This window comes from Myotis daubentonii, chromosome X (genome assembly GCF_963259705.1).
Source record: "Myotis daubentonii chromosome X, mMyoDau2.1, whole genome shotgun sequence".
Classification (NCBI taxonomy): domain Eukaryota; kingdom Metazoa; phylum Chordata; class Mammalia; order Chiroptera; family Vespertilionidae; genus Myotis; species Myotis daubentonii.
In genome coordinates this window covers 74,820,408-74,839,876 of record NC_081861.1, presented here as the reverse complement: position 1 = coordinate 74,839,876, position 19,469 = coordinate 74,820,408, and the positions used below count along the sequence as shown (strand labels likewise).

At 43.0% G+C, this 19,469-nt stretch overlaps 1 protein-coding gene across 5 annotated transcripts in view; it reads right to left on the bottom strand.

The window, feature by feature from the left end:
* PRRG1 (proline rich and Gla domain 1) overlaps window positions 1-19,469 on the bottom strand; it is a 256,213-nt gene that overhangs the window by 72,455 nt on the left and 164,289 nt on the right. For all 5 annotated transcript variants that reach the window (XM_059679877.1, XM_059679880.1, XM_059679879.1 and 2 more), the window contains one exon: window positions 9,003-9,163. In XM_059679877.1, the coding sequence (XP_059535860.1) occupies window positions 9,003-9,163 (161 nt within the window). The remainder of the gene's footprint in view (window positions 1-9,002; window positions 9,164-19,469) is intronic.

Genomic DNA, 19,469 nt, shown 5'->3' with positions numbered 1-19,469 from the left:
GAACTGGCACTGAAAAAGGAAGCTGATGAGGTAACTTATCGTCAAGATTCACAGACTGCTGGCATGAGCAGGAGACACCCACACTGGAGCCAAGCCCACTTCTTTGGGAATATACAGGCTGAAACTCTCCATATTAAGTTATTATCATAACCTGAAAAGAATAACTGAGATTACATAGGACTTATAATCTAAAAAAGAGCCCAGCTGACACAGAATAAAGTTCACCAATAATTTAAAAACAACACCAACAATATAATAAAAATTTTAACATAAATTATCATATAATGGACAAAGTGATACCTGCCTGTAGAAGTCAGACTTCCTCATCTCTCTAGTAGCTCATAATACCAACTGCATACAATAACATACTTTGGCCCCATTTAACTTATTCTCAAGAGATCCCCAAAAGAAATATAGAGAAAGCCTGTGGGAGTCCCAGGAAACCACCCTCATGTGGCTGAAGGGAAACTTCATATTTGGCTCCTCCCCCAGGAAGGTGTGGGATGGGTCTAGCAAAGGGAACGTCTGGGAAGATTTGGATGGAAATGTATTGAGCATGGCTGGGAGATGGCTACAGGGCCACCCCATTCCTGCCCTCCATATGTCTATGCCCACCTCCTTTCCTTACTGAATTCCCTCATCCCTCAAAGGGCAAAGTTCTGAATTAGTGACTAGAGTGTCATCAATGGATCATGGGAAGCTAAGTGAAATAGGAGTTTCCTTAATAATCCTTAAGAATCTGAGTTTTTGCATATAAGAGCGATAAGTAATTTCCAGGACACTAGTGATCAACTCTTAAATAACTAAGACATTGAGCATCTCTTGTAATCATTATCTCTACCCACAGTTGCTGACATGCTAGTTCCTGCCATGGGCTGTGACCTCAAAGATTTCCAATGTAGCTTTATATAGAGGGGAACTGCATACCTCTTTCTTCAATTTCTCTTTTAAACAATTTCCACAATAAACAAATTTAAATGGCAGCATGAGAATGAGAGGTATTATCTAAAAAGGAATCTCTGGGCTTGGATCTAAAATCCTTGGACAAGGAGACTACAAAATGGCAGCGAAGTGAGTAGATGATAAACGGACACATTCCCAGAATCAAACTGGAAATACAAATAAATACAGAAGAACCACCTTGAAATATCAACTGAGGACTAGCTGGAGAGAACCCTGATAACCAAGGATGGAAAGTGGAGACCATATAGAGATTCATAGGAAGTGCAGAGGCACGCGAAAGGGCTGGTCGGGCTCCCACAGACAGCAGCTGAAGTCCTGGAGGGATATCTATAAACATATTGCTACAAGAGATGTCTGAGATTTGTTGCCTATGGTTTCTTCAAGGATATTTATGGTTTCACGACTTACACTTAAGTATTTTATCCATTTTGAGTTTACAGCCCAAGTGCCCATCAGTAGATGGTGTATAAAAAGCTGTGGTACATTTACACCATGAATACTATGCAGTGGTAAAAAAAGAAGGCTATCTTCCCCTTTGAGACAACATGAAGGGAGCTGGAGAGTATTATGCTAAGTGAAATAAGCCAGTCAGAGAAAGACAGTAGCACATGATCTCACTTATATATGGAATCTAATGAACACAATAAATTGATAAACAAAATAGACCCAGAGACATAGCAGCATGGAATAGACTACTGAATCTCAGAGGGTGGGTGGGTGGGAAGAGATCAACCAAAGAACTCATATGCATATAATCATAATGCATGGACACAGACAATAGGGTGTTGAAGGCCTGGGGTGGGAGATGGGGGTGGGCTAGATGGAGTCAATGAGAGAGAAAAAGGGAACATATGTAATACTTTCAACACAAAAGATTTAATTTTTAATTTTTTTTTTAAAGAGTGGTTGCCAGAGATGGGGATGGGAGATGGGTAAAGGAGTCAAAAGGGACAGATGATTACTAGAATTAGTGTGGTGATCATAAAAATATTAAATAACGCTATTGTACATGTGAAAATAATATAAGATTGTATAACAATTATACTTTGAAAAGAAATTTTAAAAAGGTACAAACTTTTAATTATAAAATAAATAAGTCATGGAGATATAATATACAGCACGCTGACAGTGACTATCCTATCTAATAAAAGAGAAACATGGCAATTAGCTGTAACTTCGCTACCCTTCCCATTGGCTAATCAGGGCGATATGCAAATTAACTGCCAACCAAGATGGTGGCTGGCAGCCAGGCAACTGACGGGAACAGGAGGCTTGCTTGCTCCAGTGACTGAGGAAGCCAAAGTTCCCCGCCTGCCGCTGCTGGGCTCTGAGCTGCTCTCTAAGAAACATTGTTGCAAATATAGAAGCTAAACAAAACCCAGAAACCTGCTTTCAGCCGGCAGGAATCTCAGAGCTGGAGTCACAACAAAGTTTCAAATACAGAAGTTAAACAAAGCCCAGAAACCTGCTTTCAGCAGCCGAGGTCTCAAAGCTAAAGCCGGCTCTCAGCTCCAGTGACAGCCATAGAAGGTAAATAAATCCCAGAATAAAAAAAAAGAAAAAAGGAGAGGTTGGGAGCTTCAGTCACCCGCCAGCCTGAAAACGGCCCTCAGCCCCTCACCCAGACTGGCCAGGCACCCCAGTGGGGACCCTCACCCTGAAGGGGGTGTGTCCAGATGCAAACAGCCATCATCCCCTCACCCAGGCTGGCCAGGCACCCAAGCGGGACCCCCACCCTGATCCAGGACACCCTTCAGGGCAAACAAGCCGGCCCCGACCCGTGCACCAGGACTCTATTCTATATAGTAAAAGAGTAATATGCCTCCCAGCACCGGGATCAGCGGAGCCGTGAGGCCTCCTGAACCCGGGATCAGCAGAGCTGCGAGGCCTCCCGGCACTGGGATCAGCGGAGCCACAAGGCCACCTGGCACCAGGATCAGCAGAGCTTCCCAGCACCGGGATCAGCGGAGCCGCGAGGCCTCCCGGCCTGGGATCAATGGAGCCACAAGGCCTCCCTAACCCAGGATCAGTGGAGACGTGAGGCCGCCTGGCACCAGGATCAGCGGAGCCATGAGGCCTCCTAGCACTGGGATCAGCGGAGCAGCGAGGCCTCACTGGCCCTGTGTCAATCAGAGCCATGAGGCCTCCCAGCACCAGTATCAGCAGAGCAGCAAGGCCTCCTAGCACTGGGATCAGTGGAGCCACGAGGCCTCCTGGCCCCTGGAGCGGGGTGACAGGGGGCAGTGCCCAAACCCCCTGATTGCCCTGCGGCTCTGTGTGTGACAGGGAGCGGGGCCACAACCTCCCTATCCGCCCTGCTCTGTTCATGAAAGGGGAAGGCACCCCAACCCCCTGATCGGCCCTGCTCTGTGTGTGACAGGGTGCGGCGCCCCAACCCCCCCATGGGCCCTGCTCTGTGTGTGACGGGGTGGAGCTGCAACCTCCCCATCAGCCCTGCCCTGAGTGTGACAAGGGGGAGTGCCCCAACCCCCTGATCGGCCCTGCACTGTGGGTGACAGGGGGCGGTGCCCCAACCTCCCCATCGACCCTGCCTTGAGTGTGACAGGGGGCAGCACCCCAACCCCCCAATCGGCCCTACCCTGAGCGTAACTGAGGGTGGCATCGCAACCCCCTGATTGGCCCTGCTCTGTGTGTGACAGGGGGGAGCTCCCCAACCCCCTGATTGGCCCTGCTCTGTGTGTGACAGGATACAGAGCCCCAACCCCCCTGATGGGCCCTGCTCTGTTGCATGACAGGGGGCAGCGCCCCAACACCCTGATCGGCCGACTCTGTATGTGACAGGGGTGGCACCACAACCCCCTGATCTGCCCTGCTCTGTGTGTGACAGGGGGTGGCGCCATAACCTCCCCATCAAACCTGCCTTGAGTGTGACAGTGGGCAGCGCCCCAAGCCCCCAATCGGCCCTACCCTGAGCATGACTGAGGGTGGCATTGCAACCTCCTGATCCGCCCTGCTCTGTGCATGACAGTGGGTGGCACCCCAACTCCCCAATCGGCCCTGCTCTGAGCCTGACCAGGAGCTGTGGGGCAGGCACCTAGGGATTGGGCCTGCCCTCTGCCACCCGGGAGTGGGCCTAAGCCAGCAGGTCGTTATCTCCCTAGAGGTCCCAGACTGTGAGAGGACACAAGTGGGGCTGAGGGACACCCCCCACCCCCGCCAGTGCACAAATTTTTGTGCACCGGGCCTCTAGTAATTAATAATACTGTATTGCATATTTGAAAGTTACTAAGAAAGTAGATCTTAAAATTTCTCATCATGAAAAAAAGAATACAAATTGTGTGATGATAGATGTTAACTAAACTTATTGAGGCAATAATTTTACAACATATACATATGTCAAATCATTATGTTGTGCACCTAAAGCTAATATAATGTTGTACATTAATTATATCTCAATTTTAAAAATCAATGTTAAAAAAGAAAATAAGTGAAAGACATAAAGGGAGATTTCACAAAAGGGAATATACAAATATGAAATAAGCACATGAAAAGTTGTTTGACATAATTATCCATTAAGGAAATAGAAATTAAAATGTGATATCCCTACACCTACACACCTATCAGAATGACTCAAACAAAACATAGTAACACCACCAAGTGCTGGCGAGTATGCAGATTACTCAACCACTGCTACAGGAAATGTAAAATGGAAATATGTACAATGACAAATTAGTTTGCAGTGTCCTAAAGAAGTACATATATACTTATCATACAACCCAACAACTTTACAACCCCAGAGAAAAAAACAACTTATGTTCATATGGAAGCTTGTACATAAATATTTATAGCAGCTTTATTTGTAACAGCCCCAAACTGGAAACAACCCAGATGTCCCTGAAGGAGTGAATAATTTTTTTAAAAAATGTGATACATCCATACCATAGAATACTACTCAGAAATGAAAAAAATGAACTACTGATATACACAACAACTTGGATGAATCTCAAGAGCATAATGCTGAGTGTAAAGAGCCAATATCAAAAGGTTTCATATTATATGATTCTTTATAAAACATTCTTGCAGTGACAGAATTACAGAGGTAAGGAAACAGATTAGTGATTACAAAAAGTTAGAGATGGTGGGTTGGGGAAGGGGGAGGTATGACTATTAAGAAATAATTTTGTAAAACTGATAAACAAAAATAGAATCAGAGTCACAGAAGTATCTAACAGACTGTCCAACCTATGAGGGAAGTAAGGGGGCGAGAGGGTAAGAGATCAACTAAAGGACTTGTATGCATGCATATGAGCATAACCAATGGACACAGACAGTAGGGAGATGAGGGCATGTGCTGGGGGGTGGGGGCGACCTGGGAGAGGTCAATGGGGGAAAAAGGAGACTTATGTAATACTTTAAACAATAAAGAATTAAAAATATAATTTTGTGGTAGTGAAAAAATTCTGCATCTTTATTACTACTGGTGATTATAGGATATACACACGTGATAATATGACATAGAGTTATACAGAGTGTGTACCAATGTCAGTTTCCTTTTTTGATATCCTATATAATAAAAGGCTAATATGCAAATCGACTGAATGATAGAACTACCGGTCGCTATGATACGCATTGACCACCAGGGGGCAGACACTCAATGCAGAACCTGCCCCCTGGTGGTCAGTTCACTTCCACAGGGGGAGCACCACTCAGCCAGAGGATGGACTCACAGCTGGCAAGCGCAGCGGCAGTGACGGGAGCCTCTCCCACCTCCAAGGCAGTCGGACATCCGCGCTGAAGTTGCTAGAGGGCCAGACCATTATAAATAGGAAAGCATGTTGTTTACCATGACAGTAGAAGTGATTTTTTTCTGAAGATATGGGTAAACAATGCAATTTAACAGCCTTTGAATGTGGGATATATATTATTATGAGTGGCCAGATTATTATGACCACCTGATGTTTGTAGGCAAATTAGCCATACACTGCATCGTATGGGATATGGATGATGAAGGCCTGTTTGAACACCTTTGCTGTCTGCAGTTACTAAAATAAAATGCCTCCAATTCTCACAGGAACATAACGATTGGACAGTCAAGCATTGGAAAAAAGTCATATGGTCCAATGAATTACATTTCCAGTTGCATCATGCAGATGGCAGAGTGAGAATTTGGCAGAAACAGCATGAAAACATGCATCCCACATGCATGAGTACAACCCTTCAAGCTGGTGGGAGCAGTGTTATGGTTTGGGGCATGTTTTCCTGGCATGATTTGGGCCTTTTAATTTGTGTGGAACAACATCTGAATAGCACAACATACCTAAGTATCATTGCTGATCAAATTCATCCTATCATGTTGATGTTGTATCCCAATGGAGATGGCTTCTTCCAACAAGACAATGCGCCATGCCACGGTGCTCGTATTGTGCAGGAGTGGTTTCAAGAATATGAGGGAGACTTTACCTTGCTTAGGTGGCTCCCACAATCACCAGATCTCAATCCAATTGAGCATTGTGCGACAAAGTTAAAAGAGCCATCAGGCAGCTGGTTCCACAACCATCAAATCTCACAGAACTGGACAGTGCTACTCATCAGGCATGGTGTCAGATTCCTCAAATCACCTTTCAACATCTCGTGGAGTCAATGCCAAAAAGAATCACCTCAGTATTGAAGGCAAAAGGTGGCCCAACGAAGTACTGATTGGGTAGTCATAATAATATGGCCACTCACGTTCAAATATATCCTATGTTCAAAGGCTGTTAAATCATGTTGTTTACCCATGTCTTCAGAAAATAATCACTTCTACTGTCACGGTAAACAACCTGCTTCTCTATTTATAATGGTCTGGCCCTCTAGCAACTTCAGAGTGAAATTATAGCTAATTTGCCTACAAACGTCAGAAGATCATAATAATCTGGCAACTCAGTGCATATCCAATATAATAAAGAACTAATATACTAATTAGACTGAACAGCAGAACAACCGTCCAGACAACCTTCTGGACGACCGTCTGGATGACCTTCCAGATGAAGCCAGGGCTGCGAGGGCCGAGGGTCCCGCAGCTGCAAAGGCCAAGCCACTTGCATGAATTTCATGCATTGGGCCTCTAGTATATATATTTACCAAATTGTATACATGAAATATGCATGGTTAATGGTGTATATATATGTATATATATAAAAGCTCAGCAACCTTTATGGTGGAACAACCAGACGACCAGACTAGCCGGTTGCTATGACACACACTGACCACCAGGGGGGCAGATGCTCAATGCGGGAGCTGCACCCTGGTGGTCAGTGCACTCCCACAGCAGGAGTGCCGCTCATCCAGAAGCTGGGCTCATGGCTGGCGAGCACAGCAGCAGTGGTGGGAGCCTCTCCCACCTCCGTGGCAACACTAAGGAGTGGCGAGCCAAGTGGTAAGGAGTGAGCAGGCAGGTGGTAAGGAGTAGTGAGCCAAGCAGTAAGGAGCAAGCAGGCAGGTGGTAAGGAGTGAGCAGGCAGGCAGTAAGGAGCAGCGAGCCAAATGGTAAGGAGCGAGCAGGCGGGTGGTTATGAGCGAGCAGGCAGGCAGTAAGGAGTGAGCAAGCAGGTGGTTAGGAGCAAACAGGCAGGCGATTAGGAGGGGTCCTGGATTGTGAGAGGGCACAGACCAGGCTGAGGGAATTTTGTGCATTGGGCTTTTAGTGTCAATTATAATTCAACTAGAGGACTGGTGCATGAATTCATGCATGGGTGGGGTCCCCAGGGGGGTAGGGGAGGGTTGGGTCACAACTGGCCCTCCAGACAGGTCATGGGACACCCTTGCTGGCCAGGATCGTGATCTGTCCCACTGACATTAGCGCTGCTTGTCAGGAACCACCTGGTGGCCACTTTTATATTGTTTTTTCCTTGTGGAGCATCTAGGGAGGGGAAGCAGCTGCAGTGCCTGAGGCTGACTTCAAGAGCCCATCAGTGCTGTCAGGACCATGCCGGCAGAGCCAGTCCTTCAGTGCCTGTCCCGTTCTTCGAAGATTGGACCTGTAGGACTGCTAAGGGAGTGAGTGGCTGGCACAGGGCTGGTGGACCACTGAGACGGGTAGTTCAGCTGAGTGGTGCTCCCACTGTGGGGGCAGCTACTGCATTGAACGTCTTACGCCTGGTGGTTTGTGTGCATCATAGCGACCAGTTATTCAGGTCGTTCTGGTCGTTCGGTTGTTTGGTCGCTTAGGCTTTTGTATATATAGATAAGGTTTAAAAACTCAGTAGCTTACACAAATCCATAATAACCATGGAAAAGAACATTCCGTTTACAATAGTAACAGAACAATACTTAGGAACAACCTTGAGCTCTTAGACCTTGAGCTCTTTTACCTCTGGTTTCCTCTCTATCTATCGAGATAAAAGCCCCTATCCTTAAAACTTCAGCCATAACATTTTACTTCTGTGATAAAATTTCATGTCCCTCTAACACATCTGACATCCCTTGTTTAGTATCAAGTGTTATTTTCATGGCACACAGGAATGCATCTTTATATAATGGCTACCTCCTGCAATACAATTTAGAAGTTCAAAGCAGTTCTATAGAATTTACACCGCTGCCTTGTGCTTTCCCATCCTTGCTCTCCTTGAATAGCCTGTGGACTAGTGTAAAGAGAGGTGAAGAGGACTGTTCTCACAGAGTGGGGAGAGGAGTTCAGGTAAGTATTTTCTTTGGTAGGAGAAGTAAACAATTTTAAATTAGTGTCAGCATCTATTAGCTTCCTCCACACTTTCTCTTTGATTAGACAGAGTAAGGGGATGATGTCAACTATAACTTTCCCTGAATGAAGCTTCCTATGAAACAAACACTTGCTAAGAGGACAAATGTCAGTTCAGCAGAATCCTATGGAAAGGAGACCTGCACAGATAGGCCAACATACAGGGATGTGAATCTAGCCCTCAATCCATACAGTAGTTTGTTAGATGCCACTTTCAGAGTTCTTCACAAGGGTAACTTTTAATTGCTAGCAATGCATACCGTTTGGGAATGCAGATTTCAAACATATATCACAAAGGTAGGCAAATCTGTGAAAAAAAATTTTTAAATGACAACATACTTACAGTTTTTTCATTATTTTCAAAAGCTTCTCTTGCTTCTTCAAATGTGCAGAATTCTTCTTTGCATTCACGCTCAATATTTCCCTGTCTTATTTCTTCAAAAAGTCCATTAGCTCTTGGGTAGCGTTTTAGTACCGTATTTGCTTTTCCTCCCGTGAGGAAAACTAAAAAGAGATACAATAATAAGCATATACTTTTAATAAAAAATGTGGAAAGTTAATATACAAGATGAAAACTGCTAGATACTCTTTAGAATACAGAGCCAACATCCTAAACCTCTTTCTGTGTGAGTCAGGAATGAAGTAGCATTTAGCTCCAAACCACCACATCTGCCATCTTCCTCATCAAGTTAGTATGTCCTTTCAGTAACAGGTGGTCTGGGCAGGGACAGTGATATAGTTTACTATGTTATATTCAGACTTTAGCACATTCTTGCCAACCATGGGTGTTTAAATATAGTAACAATGATACCACCATTTATACCTATTATTATAAGTTGATACTCTCAGGTACTGTTCTGTTGGATAGCAGCAAACAAACCAAAATCCAGTCTCTAGATCATTGATTCTCAACCTTCCTAAAGCCGCGACCCTTCAGTACAGTTCCTCATGTTGTGGTGACCCGCAATCATAAAATTATTTTCGTTGCTAATTCATAACTGTAATTTTGCTACTGTTATGAATCGTAATGTAAATATCTGATATGCAGGATATATTTTCATTGTTACAAACTGAACATAATTAAAGCACAGTGATTAATCACAAAACAATATGTAATTATATATGTGTTTTCTGATGGTCTTAGGCGACCCCTGTGAAAGGGTAGTTTGACCCCTAAAGGGGTCGTGACCCACAGGTTGAGAACTACTGCTCCAGATGATCAGTCTTTGTCCCTTAACTAAAAAACACAAAACTCCAACTGACCTAATCATATGAACAAAGAGGAGATTTACTTGTATGAAAAAGAAGAGGTGACAAAACAACATCAAGAAATTAAGATAAATTTAGCCATAATTCATTCCAAGGAACACTAATAATAATTTTGCTCTAAATTCACTTAAGTTAAATATATTGAGACAATATATTCAACCCCATTTTACTGTCCTTCAGAAAAAGAAAATACTGCATGACTCAGAGGCATTTTATATAAACATTCAAAATGTACATTTATGATATCCAATAAAATAAAGGCAGGAGATACACAGTTATGGGGAATTATTTTTATTTTTACATACTGATTCATTTTATTTATTTTATTTTTTAACAAGTTAACAGTTTTTGGTTGCTTGTTTGTTTATCATCAATAGGCTGCCTCCTGCATGTCCCACACTGGGGAATGAGCCCCCAGCCTGGACATATACCCTGACCAGGAATCAAACTGTGACCTCCTGGTTCATAGGTTGACATCCACGCTGGCTGTCAAAGTATACTTCAATAACATTTTCCTAAAAGTGTCATGTTTGTTTGCAGAGACACTAGAAATTAATCTCCACTACTGCAAAAAAATTAGAAAATTCCCTAATCTGATACACTTCTAACATGGGGAAAAGCACATTACAGATCCTTCAAGATATTTAAAAACGTCTATATGTTGCAAAGAATATATTGATGTAAATAAAAAAGTGAATGTTCTTTTAAAAATAACAATATCAATGAATTTAAGGTTTACCTCATTATAGAGATATATTTACTTTATATGAGATATAGATTTATTACTGACTAGTGGCCCAGTGCACAATATTTGTGCATAGAGTGGGGTTCCCTCAGCCCAGCGTACACCCTCTCCAATCGGGGACCCCTTCCTGGATGTCTGACTGCTGGTTTAGGCATATCCCTCTCGCAATCTGGGACTGCTGGCTCTTAACCGCTCACCTGCCTACCTTTCTGATCACCCTTAACCACCTCTGCCTGCCTGATCACTCCTAACCACCTCTGCCTGCCTGTCTGATTGCCTCTAACTGCTCCCCTGCTGGCCTGATTGCTCCTAACTGCCTCTTCCTCGCTCCACACCCAGAACCTGGGCTTCCCTCCCCCTGGCCAGCCACAGGCACACAGGACCCAGGCTAACTTCACCCAGGCCAGCCGTAGACACAGGGGATGGCGGGTGGGTGGCTTCGCCTAGGCTGCAGCTGCAGGCACCAGGGACCACAGGGCGTGCGGCTTGTCCCTCTCTTGGGCCAGAGGGACAGGAGCAGCTGCTGGAACCTGGGACCCTGGTGTGAGTGGCTTATCCCTCTCCCAGGCCGCAGCCTGGCTGGGCCCCATTCCTCTCTACCCAGTGTTGAGTGTCTGAGCCATTATGGTGTGATGGCATGAGGGTGTGATTATTTGCATATAGCTCTTTATTATATAGAATTTTAACTTGTCACGGTTTGTCTTCAAGTGGATATTATACCACTTCACACCTTGTATAGAAACTTCACTGTAACAAAATTTCATCTTTCCTGGGCAATCTTTGTGTTATTGGTGTCATGTATTTTACTTTCACAGATGTTATAAAACTGACATTACATTATTATTTTTTGAAATAGTTAATTATCTTTAAATATATTTAAATAATAAGAAACTTCTATTATATTTTTTCCTATGCATTTACTTTCTTTGGTGTTTTCCATTTCTTGGCATAGATCAGTGATGGCCAACCTATGACACGTGTGTCAGGGGTGACACGCGAACTCGTTTTATTTGGTTGATTTTTCTTTGTTAAATGGAATTTAAATATATAAAATAAATATCAAAAATATACATTTTTGTTTAACTATGGTTGCAAATACCAAAATATTTCTATATGTGACACGGCACCAAAGTTAAGTTAGGGTTTTTCAAAATGCCGACACGCCGAGCTCAAAAGGTTCGCCATCACTGGCAAGATCATTCTTTCTATGTGGAAAAATTTTATTTCTGCTTGCAGGACTTCTTTTAATATTTCTTACACTACAAATCTGCTGGTGATAAAAAAAATCAACCTTTTATATATGAAAAATATATTTTAACTATTTTTAAAAATATTTTCACTCAGTCTAGAATTATAAATTGAGAGGATTTTCCCCTCTTGTGATACTTTAATGATGTTGCTCTACTATCTTATCCCTTACACTGTTTCTGATGAGAAATCTTTTGTAATTCTTATGTTTATTCCTGTGTATAGTGTGTCTCTTCTGACTACTTAAAAGAATTTTCTTTTCACCATTGGTGTTGAGCAATGTGATTTTTTAAAAATATATTTTATTGATTTCTTTTTACAGAAGAAAGGGAGAGGGATAGAGAGTTAGAAACATTGATGAGAGAGAAACATCAATCAGCTGCCTCCTGCACACCTCCTACTGGGGATGTTCCTGCAACCAAGTTACATGCCCTTGACCAGAATCAAACCTGGGAACTTTCAGTCCGCAGGTTGATGCTCTATCCACTGAGCCAAACTGGTTAGGGCAAGCAATGTAATTTTTCTTTGTCTTGATGTAGCTTTCTTTATGTTCTGTGCTTGCTATTCACTGAACTTCTTTGATCTGTGGGTTTATATTTTTTACTATATTTTGCCAAATTTGGAAATTTTTGAATCATTCTTTTTTCAGATGATTATATATATAGAAGTTCGGGTCTTTAGAGGGGGCTGGGGAGGAAGAGGAGTGAACCAAACCATAGGGTCAGGACCTCAGCAGGAAATTGAGTGTGGGGACAGCCAGCAGGGACATCCTGCAGTGGCCAGTTTGTGACCAGCTGCCTGAGACTGTCTCGTTCCTGGGCTCGGGGGGTTTCATGCATCTGATCCATGCTTCCCAGCAGTGTGGTGCCCGTCGGGGCTGTCCATAATTTATGGGAAAGGCACAGCCTGGGGAGTTGGAGCCTGGATCCTGTGCAGTAACCAGATCCGGGCATTGGGAATGCGGCCAGTTCTCTGCAACCTGAGCCGCCCCACTGTTGCATCGCCGGAGCAGTCATGGTGCCTTCTTCCTCCACAGTCCCCTAAACTTGCAGCAATGGAGGTGGGTTGTCATAGCTTTGGGTGAACAGACATGGAAGACCCCTAGGTGATAGTAGGCATGAGGTGCTGGCTGGGGAGGCAGTCGTGTGGGTTCTTGGGAAGTGCTCACTGTCACAGCTTTGGAAGTCTCTTTCTTAGTTCTCAGAGAGCTCAGTGGTGAGGAAAGGCAGGTCTTGTTCTGTGTTGCAGTTTCCATGGGAAAACTTGCCATTGGGGGTGTTAGAGGGGTTGGCCGGGAGCACCTGTGGCAGAGAGACACCCTTCTCCAGTAACCTTTTCACAGACGGACTCATTGCCGGATGCCCAGGAACTGCTTGGCAGACCCCTGCTGTTCCACAGAGTTCTCTGAGTAGCCGTCCATCTTCTGCGGGAAGAAAGGTGTGTGCTTGTGCACAGTCACTGTCTGGCCCTGGGCAGTAAGGGGCAACCCGGCCTGGATGTGTTCTCCCACTGAGTTCGCAGAGGTTGGACAATCGTTGTCCAGAATTTCCTTGTTTAACAAATAAAGTTAAGTTCCCAGTGAGGCCCCTGGTTAGAAAGGGAGGGAGTTGGGGAGAGGAGGAGGAGCCGAGCTGCTTCTTCCCCACCTGCCAGAAGGTGCGGAGCCCAAGGCATGACCTCCAGTCTGCTCAACTGCCCTGGGAGGCTGCTTCTGGAGAGACTGTGAAGGCTGGGCTCTGCTCCTGTGTCTTGGTGTGTCTAAAAACCAGGAGGCAGAGCCGTGCTCTCACCTAGTCCTCCAGGCAGCGGCCTCCTGGTTCTCGGCAGAGACAGTGGTCCTGGGGTGTGACTGCCCCTCAGTGGTTGGAAGCATGTGTAGGAGCCGCCAGCAGGCAAACCATCAAACTCGTTGCTCAGGCGACGACGCTAGTGTCCCACTTGGTGGCTATGGGCGCTGCCATCCTTGTCGTGGAGTGATGGTTAATTTGCATATCCCCTCTTTATTAGATAGGATAATTTTCTAAAGTATCCAAATTAATACCAACTAGATGAACCTATACTAGATTTAAAACCATGGTGCACTACCATAAGTGTTTCCTTTTTTATGTACCTCACAAGGTTAGCCATCTATAAAATTAATCAGTGATAAAATATAATTAGAAGAAATCTTTAAAATTGTGGTAAGTGGTATGAAGGAAACTAAAAGGGTTATATTGAGATTAAGAATATCAGTGGAGAGGAGAAAATGGAGACTGAACAGGAAGATATGTCAGGCACCTTGTCCCAGAGCAAGGTTGGAAATACAACTAAAAAGGAGAACATTCACCTGGAATTTCCAACTGTGGTTCAGCTGAGGAGGTGACTTATAACAAAAAAGAACAGAAGGTACCTGAAAACCTGTAGGAAGAGTGAGATCACGAGAGGGGGGTTTCCCAGAGCACACACACTGGCATGTGGCAGCAGTTGTCCAGCAGACTGATGAGTAGCACCTTTGGACCTATGGTGGCATGACCTGCAGCACACATATCATGCAAGGAGCTATGAAAAGTAGCAAGACTGATGGTGGCAGCAGAGTCTAGACCTGGCAGAACAGAGCCAGTGGGGAGAAAGCTGCATCTTTTATTCCCTTTATATTTTTCTTTTTTTTAATCTCTAAACCCATAGCACAAGAATTTTCATTTGCAACTACACACCCAAGGCACTGGTGCAGGAAAGGAGGTGTGGACTTGAGGTACCTGAAAAGAGGTGGGGAAGGGATGCAGGGCAGGGAGAATTGGAAAAGTAGTAGCCAGAATGAGAAGATGGCTGCCAAAAGGAAGGCAGACTGCAAGACAGTGTGAGAGTGAGAGAACGAAAGGAGAGTGTGTGGACATACTGAGAGTATAAATTTGTGAGTGAGCGATAGCTATACTCCAGGGGACTGTTGGAGACTGCCAGATCGGGCTCCCATCACCGGGTAGCCTCCACTGCTGCTGAGATCTCTCCCAGAGCAGCCAGCTTAGCCACGGAGACCGCGCCATCTTGAGTGGCTGATATCAAAAGCATATACATCCAGAAACCCTGCAACCACGGCACCCAGGGTCCAGCTACGAACCTAGGAACACTGGATCTCAAGCAGCGAGAATACTTGGACTCAGACGAGCCCTGCTCCTCCTCACGGAAAGGTCAGATTTTGCCCAGATAAAGTGTGGTTTGTAATTCAGGTTGGAAAGAAGAACGCGCACGTGGGGGAAGTCTGCGCCCCACAAAGTCCTCGGCCGGTGGGGCCAGCGTGATCCGTGAGTGTGGAAGGGGTCCCACAGGGCTGCTGGCAGAAGGGAACTCTAAAATTCAGCCCATAGCTGGACTGGATCCAAAAAGGCAGCCTCAGATTTTGCCAGTGTGCTGGCTGCTTAGTGCCAGGGGAGAGAGGACGTGCAGAAGAGACTTTGGGAGAATTGTGCACTCTGGCTCTTTTTGTTTGTTTATTTGTTTTCTCCTTAAATCTTTGCTTTTGGTTATTAAACCCAGTACATAGGATCGCCCATTTGGGGTCACTCAGAGAGACTGCAGAGGAAAGTAGTTATTGTGGAACCTGCGAATCAGAGCGGGGAGTAATGTCCAAGGAACCATCTCTAGGGTAGTCGACTCTCCCAAACCAGTATTAAGTGTGATAGAGAAAAAAAAAACCTAAATACTGACTAGAGAGGACGTGTAGCCTCGGAGGTCAATCCAGAAACACTGCCACCCAGGGCTGAACCACAAACTGACCCTTCTGTAAACACAAATAAAGGCAGACTGGGAAACAAAGAAATACTGTCTGCTTTAAAATTAGGACTGTGGTTTACAATACAGAGGAACAGTGTATTGCAGGGAACTTCAACACTCTTCTGAATACCTGACAGGACTAAGGCATGTCAAACAGAAGAGTAGAGGAAGTGAATGACCTTCACTACCGCACATTTTTATTTTTTTCACCTTTTACTTAAGAAACTATTTTTTTTCTTTTTTTGTCACCTGATTTTACCTTTTCAATTAATACATTTTTATTTTTAACCAGTATTATTACTACTACCATTTTACCTTTTTTTAAAAAAGTGTCATTTTATTTTCTCTTTATTTTATTTTAGGATTAGTGTTCGACATTCTATTTTCATCTTTCCTTTAGCATCATTTCACTCTTCTCAACTTTACCTTTATGCCAAAACTGTCTTTCTCACTTTTCCCCTTCTGTTGTCTTGTTTCTCTTACCCTATTACTGCTTTAGATTTTCCCTATTCCTTTTTTACCCTGTTAAAATTTCACCCTACTTATATATCTAATTTCCAATCCCGTGCTCTAAGTACATACACACCTCTCTCTTCTCTTTCTTCACAATCTAATTTTTTTTTCTCATTGTCATTTTGTTGTTGTTTGCTTCATTGTTGATTATATTGGGTTTTTGTTATGCTTATTTGTGAGATTGTTTAGCTTTTTCTTTTTATTTTATTGTTGGTTTTTTTTCCGGTCATTTTTTGCTTCTGTTTTCCCTCACCTAGCTTGATATTAGTTGTTTGTAGTTTGCAATCACCTCTAGGTATCTACTGCTGGAATTTGTTGGGATTATTGGCTGTTCTATTAGAGTTTTTTCCCCATATAAATAGTTTCTTCCACTCTTCTATTTCATTTTCTTTCTTCTCTCTTACTTTTTTTCTCCTTTGCCCAATTTCATTTTTGCACACTTTTTTTTTCTTTTTCTATTTTTTTCATTTTCTCTTCTTTCTTCCTTACCCCCTAATTCTATTTTCTCTGGTGGTCACCTTTATTTGGGTTATTAGTATCTTGAATACATGTGTGTTCATTGCCTTGTGCGTTGTGACTTGTTGTGTTGTATTGTGTGCCTTTAAATCAACGCAGCAAAGAGAGAACTACATAACCAAACACCTGGAGAAGAGAGATCATGGGGAGACAAAGAAACAGCCCGCATATGGAAGAAAAAAAGGCATCACCAGAAAAGGAAGTAAACGAAATGGAGGCAAGAAACCAGTCAGAGAAAGAATGCAGAGAAATGGTCATAAGGTGGATGAAAAGAATGGAAGAATAATTCAACAATATGTGTAAGAACCAAGAGGAAATAAAGAACCAAGAAGAAATGAAAAATGACATCACTGCTATAAAGAACTCAATAGAAAGCATCAACAGTAGACTAGAAGAAGCAGAGGACTGCATCAGCGAGCTAGAAGACAAGGTAGGAAAAAATACCCAAACAGAACAGCTTCTAGAAAAAATAATTAAAAAGCAGGAGGAGCACCTAAGAGAACTCTGGGACAACACGAAACGAACAACATCCGCATAATAGGGGTACCAGAAGGAGAGGAAACTGAGCAAGGAATAGAAAACCTGTTTGAAAAAATAATGACAGAAAACTTCCCTGATATAGAGAAGAAAAAACTCACACAAATCCAAGAAGCTCACAGAGTCCCAAACAAAATGAAGGCCAAAAGAATGATGCCAAGGCACATTATAATTAAATTAGGAAACACAAACAACAAAGCAAGAATCGTAAAAGCACCCAGAGAGAGAAAGAAAGTTACCTACAAAGGATCTCCCATCAGACTAGCGACAGATTTCTCAACAGAAACACATCAGGCAAGAAGAGAATGGAATGAAATATAAAGTCATGCAAAGGAAGGGTCTGAATCCAAGAATACTGTACCCAGCAAGGTTATCAATCAAAATTAAGGGTGAAATCAGGAGCTTCACAGACAAAAAAGGACTACGGTAGTGTATTAGCACCAAACAAGCAATGCAAGAAATGCTAAAGGATCTGCTGTAAAAAGAAAAAATAGGAAATGAAGAAGGAACACGGGGGTAAAGAATAAAAATGGGGACAACCAAGTATCTATCAATAATAACTTTAAAAGTAAATGGATTAAATGCCTCAATCAAAAGACATAGGGTAACTGAGTGGATAAGAAAACATAACCCATATGTCTGCTGGCTACAGGAAACCCACCCCAGAAAAAAAGACGCAAACAGACAGATGGTGAAGGGATGGAAAAAGGATTTTAAAGTGAATGGGAATGAGAAAAAAAAAGCTGGGGTAGCAATACTTATATCTGACAAATTACATCCCAAAGTGAAGGACATAAAAAGAGATGAGGAAGGCCACTTCATAATACTAAAGGGAGCAATCCAACAAGAAGAAATAACTCTGGTAAACATATACGCACCCAATATAGGAGCACCCAAATACATAAGAAAACTTCTGGAGGAGATCAAGGGAGAGATTGACAGGAATACAATCATAGTAGGGGACTTTAATACCCTACTATCACCATTGGACAAATGCTATAAACAAAAATTAAGCAAAGAAATAGCAATCCTATGTGACTCACTAGATCAGATGGAATTAATTGACATCTTCAGAACATTTCACCCGAAAGCCACAGAATATACATTCTTCTCAAATGCACGTGGGTCTTTTTCAAAGATATACCATATATTGTGTCACAGGCAAAGTCTCTTTAAATTCAAGAAGATACAAATCATATCAAGCATCTTCTCAGATCACAATGGCATAAAACTAGAAATCAACTACAATAAAAACAATCCAAACAAATCAAACACATGGAGACTAAATAGCATGCTATTAAACAATGACTGGGTCACCAGAGAGATCAAAGAAGAAATAAAAAACATCATGGAAAGAAACAACAATGAAAACACAACAATCCAAAATCTATGGGACACAGAGAAAGCATTCTTCAGAGGGGAAGTTCATAGCTTGACAAGCCTACTACAAAAAAAAAAAAAAAAAAAAGAAACAATGATAATAAATTACCTAACCCTACAACTGAAAAAGTTAGAAAGATAGCAACAAGAAAAGTCCAGTGTAAGCAGAAGGAAGGAAATAATAAAGATCAGAGCGAAGATAACGGACATAGAGACAAAACAAACAAACAAACAAACAAAAAAAAAAACAATACAAAAGATCAACAAAACCAAGAGCTGGTTCTTTGAAAGAATAAACAAGACTGATGAACTTCTAGCCAGACTCACCAAGAAACAAAGAGAGAGGACCCAAATAAACAAAATCAGAAATGAAAGAGGAGAAATAACAACAGACCCCACAGAAATACAAACGGCTGTTAGAAAATACTATGAACAACTCTACTCCAACAAACTAGGCAACATGGAGGAAATGGACATATTCCTAGAAAAATACAACCTTCCAAAACTCAATCAGGAAGAATCTAGAAATCTCAATAGGCCAATAACTATGGAAGAAAATGAATCAGTAATAAAACAGATTCCAGCAAACAAAAGCCCAGGGCCAGATGGCTTCACAGGGAAGTTTTACCAAACAATCAAGGAAGAACTACAACGTATCCTCCTCAGACTATTCGAAAAAATTCAAGAGGGAGGAACACTTCCAAGCTCATTCTATGAAGCCAGCATCACCCTAATACCAAAACCAGATAAAGACAACACGATGAAAGAGAATGACAGGCCAATATCCCTCATGAACATAGATGCCAAAATCCTCAACAAAATCCTAGCAAATAGGATCCAGAAGTACATCAGAAA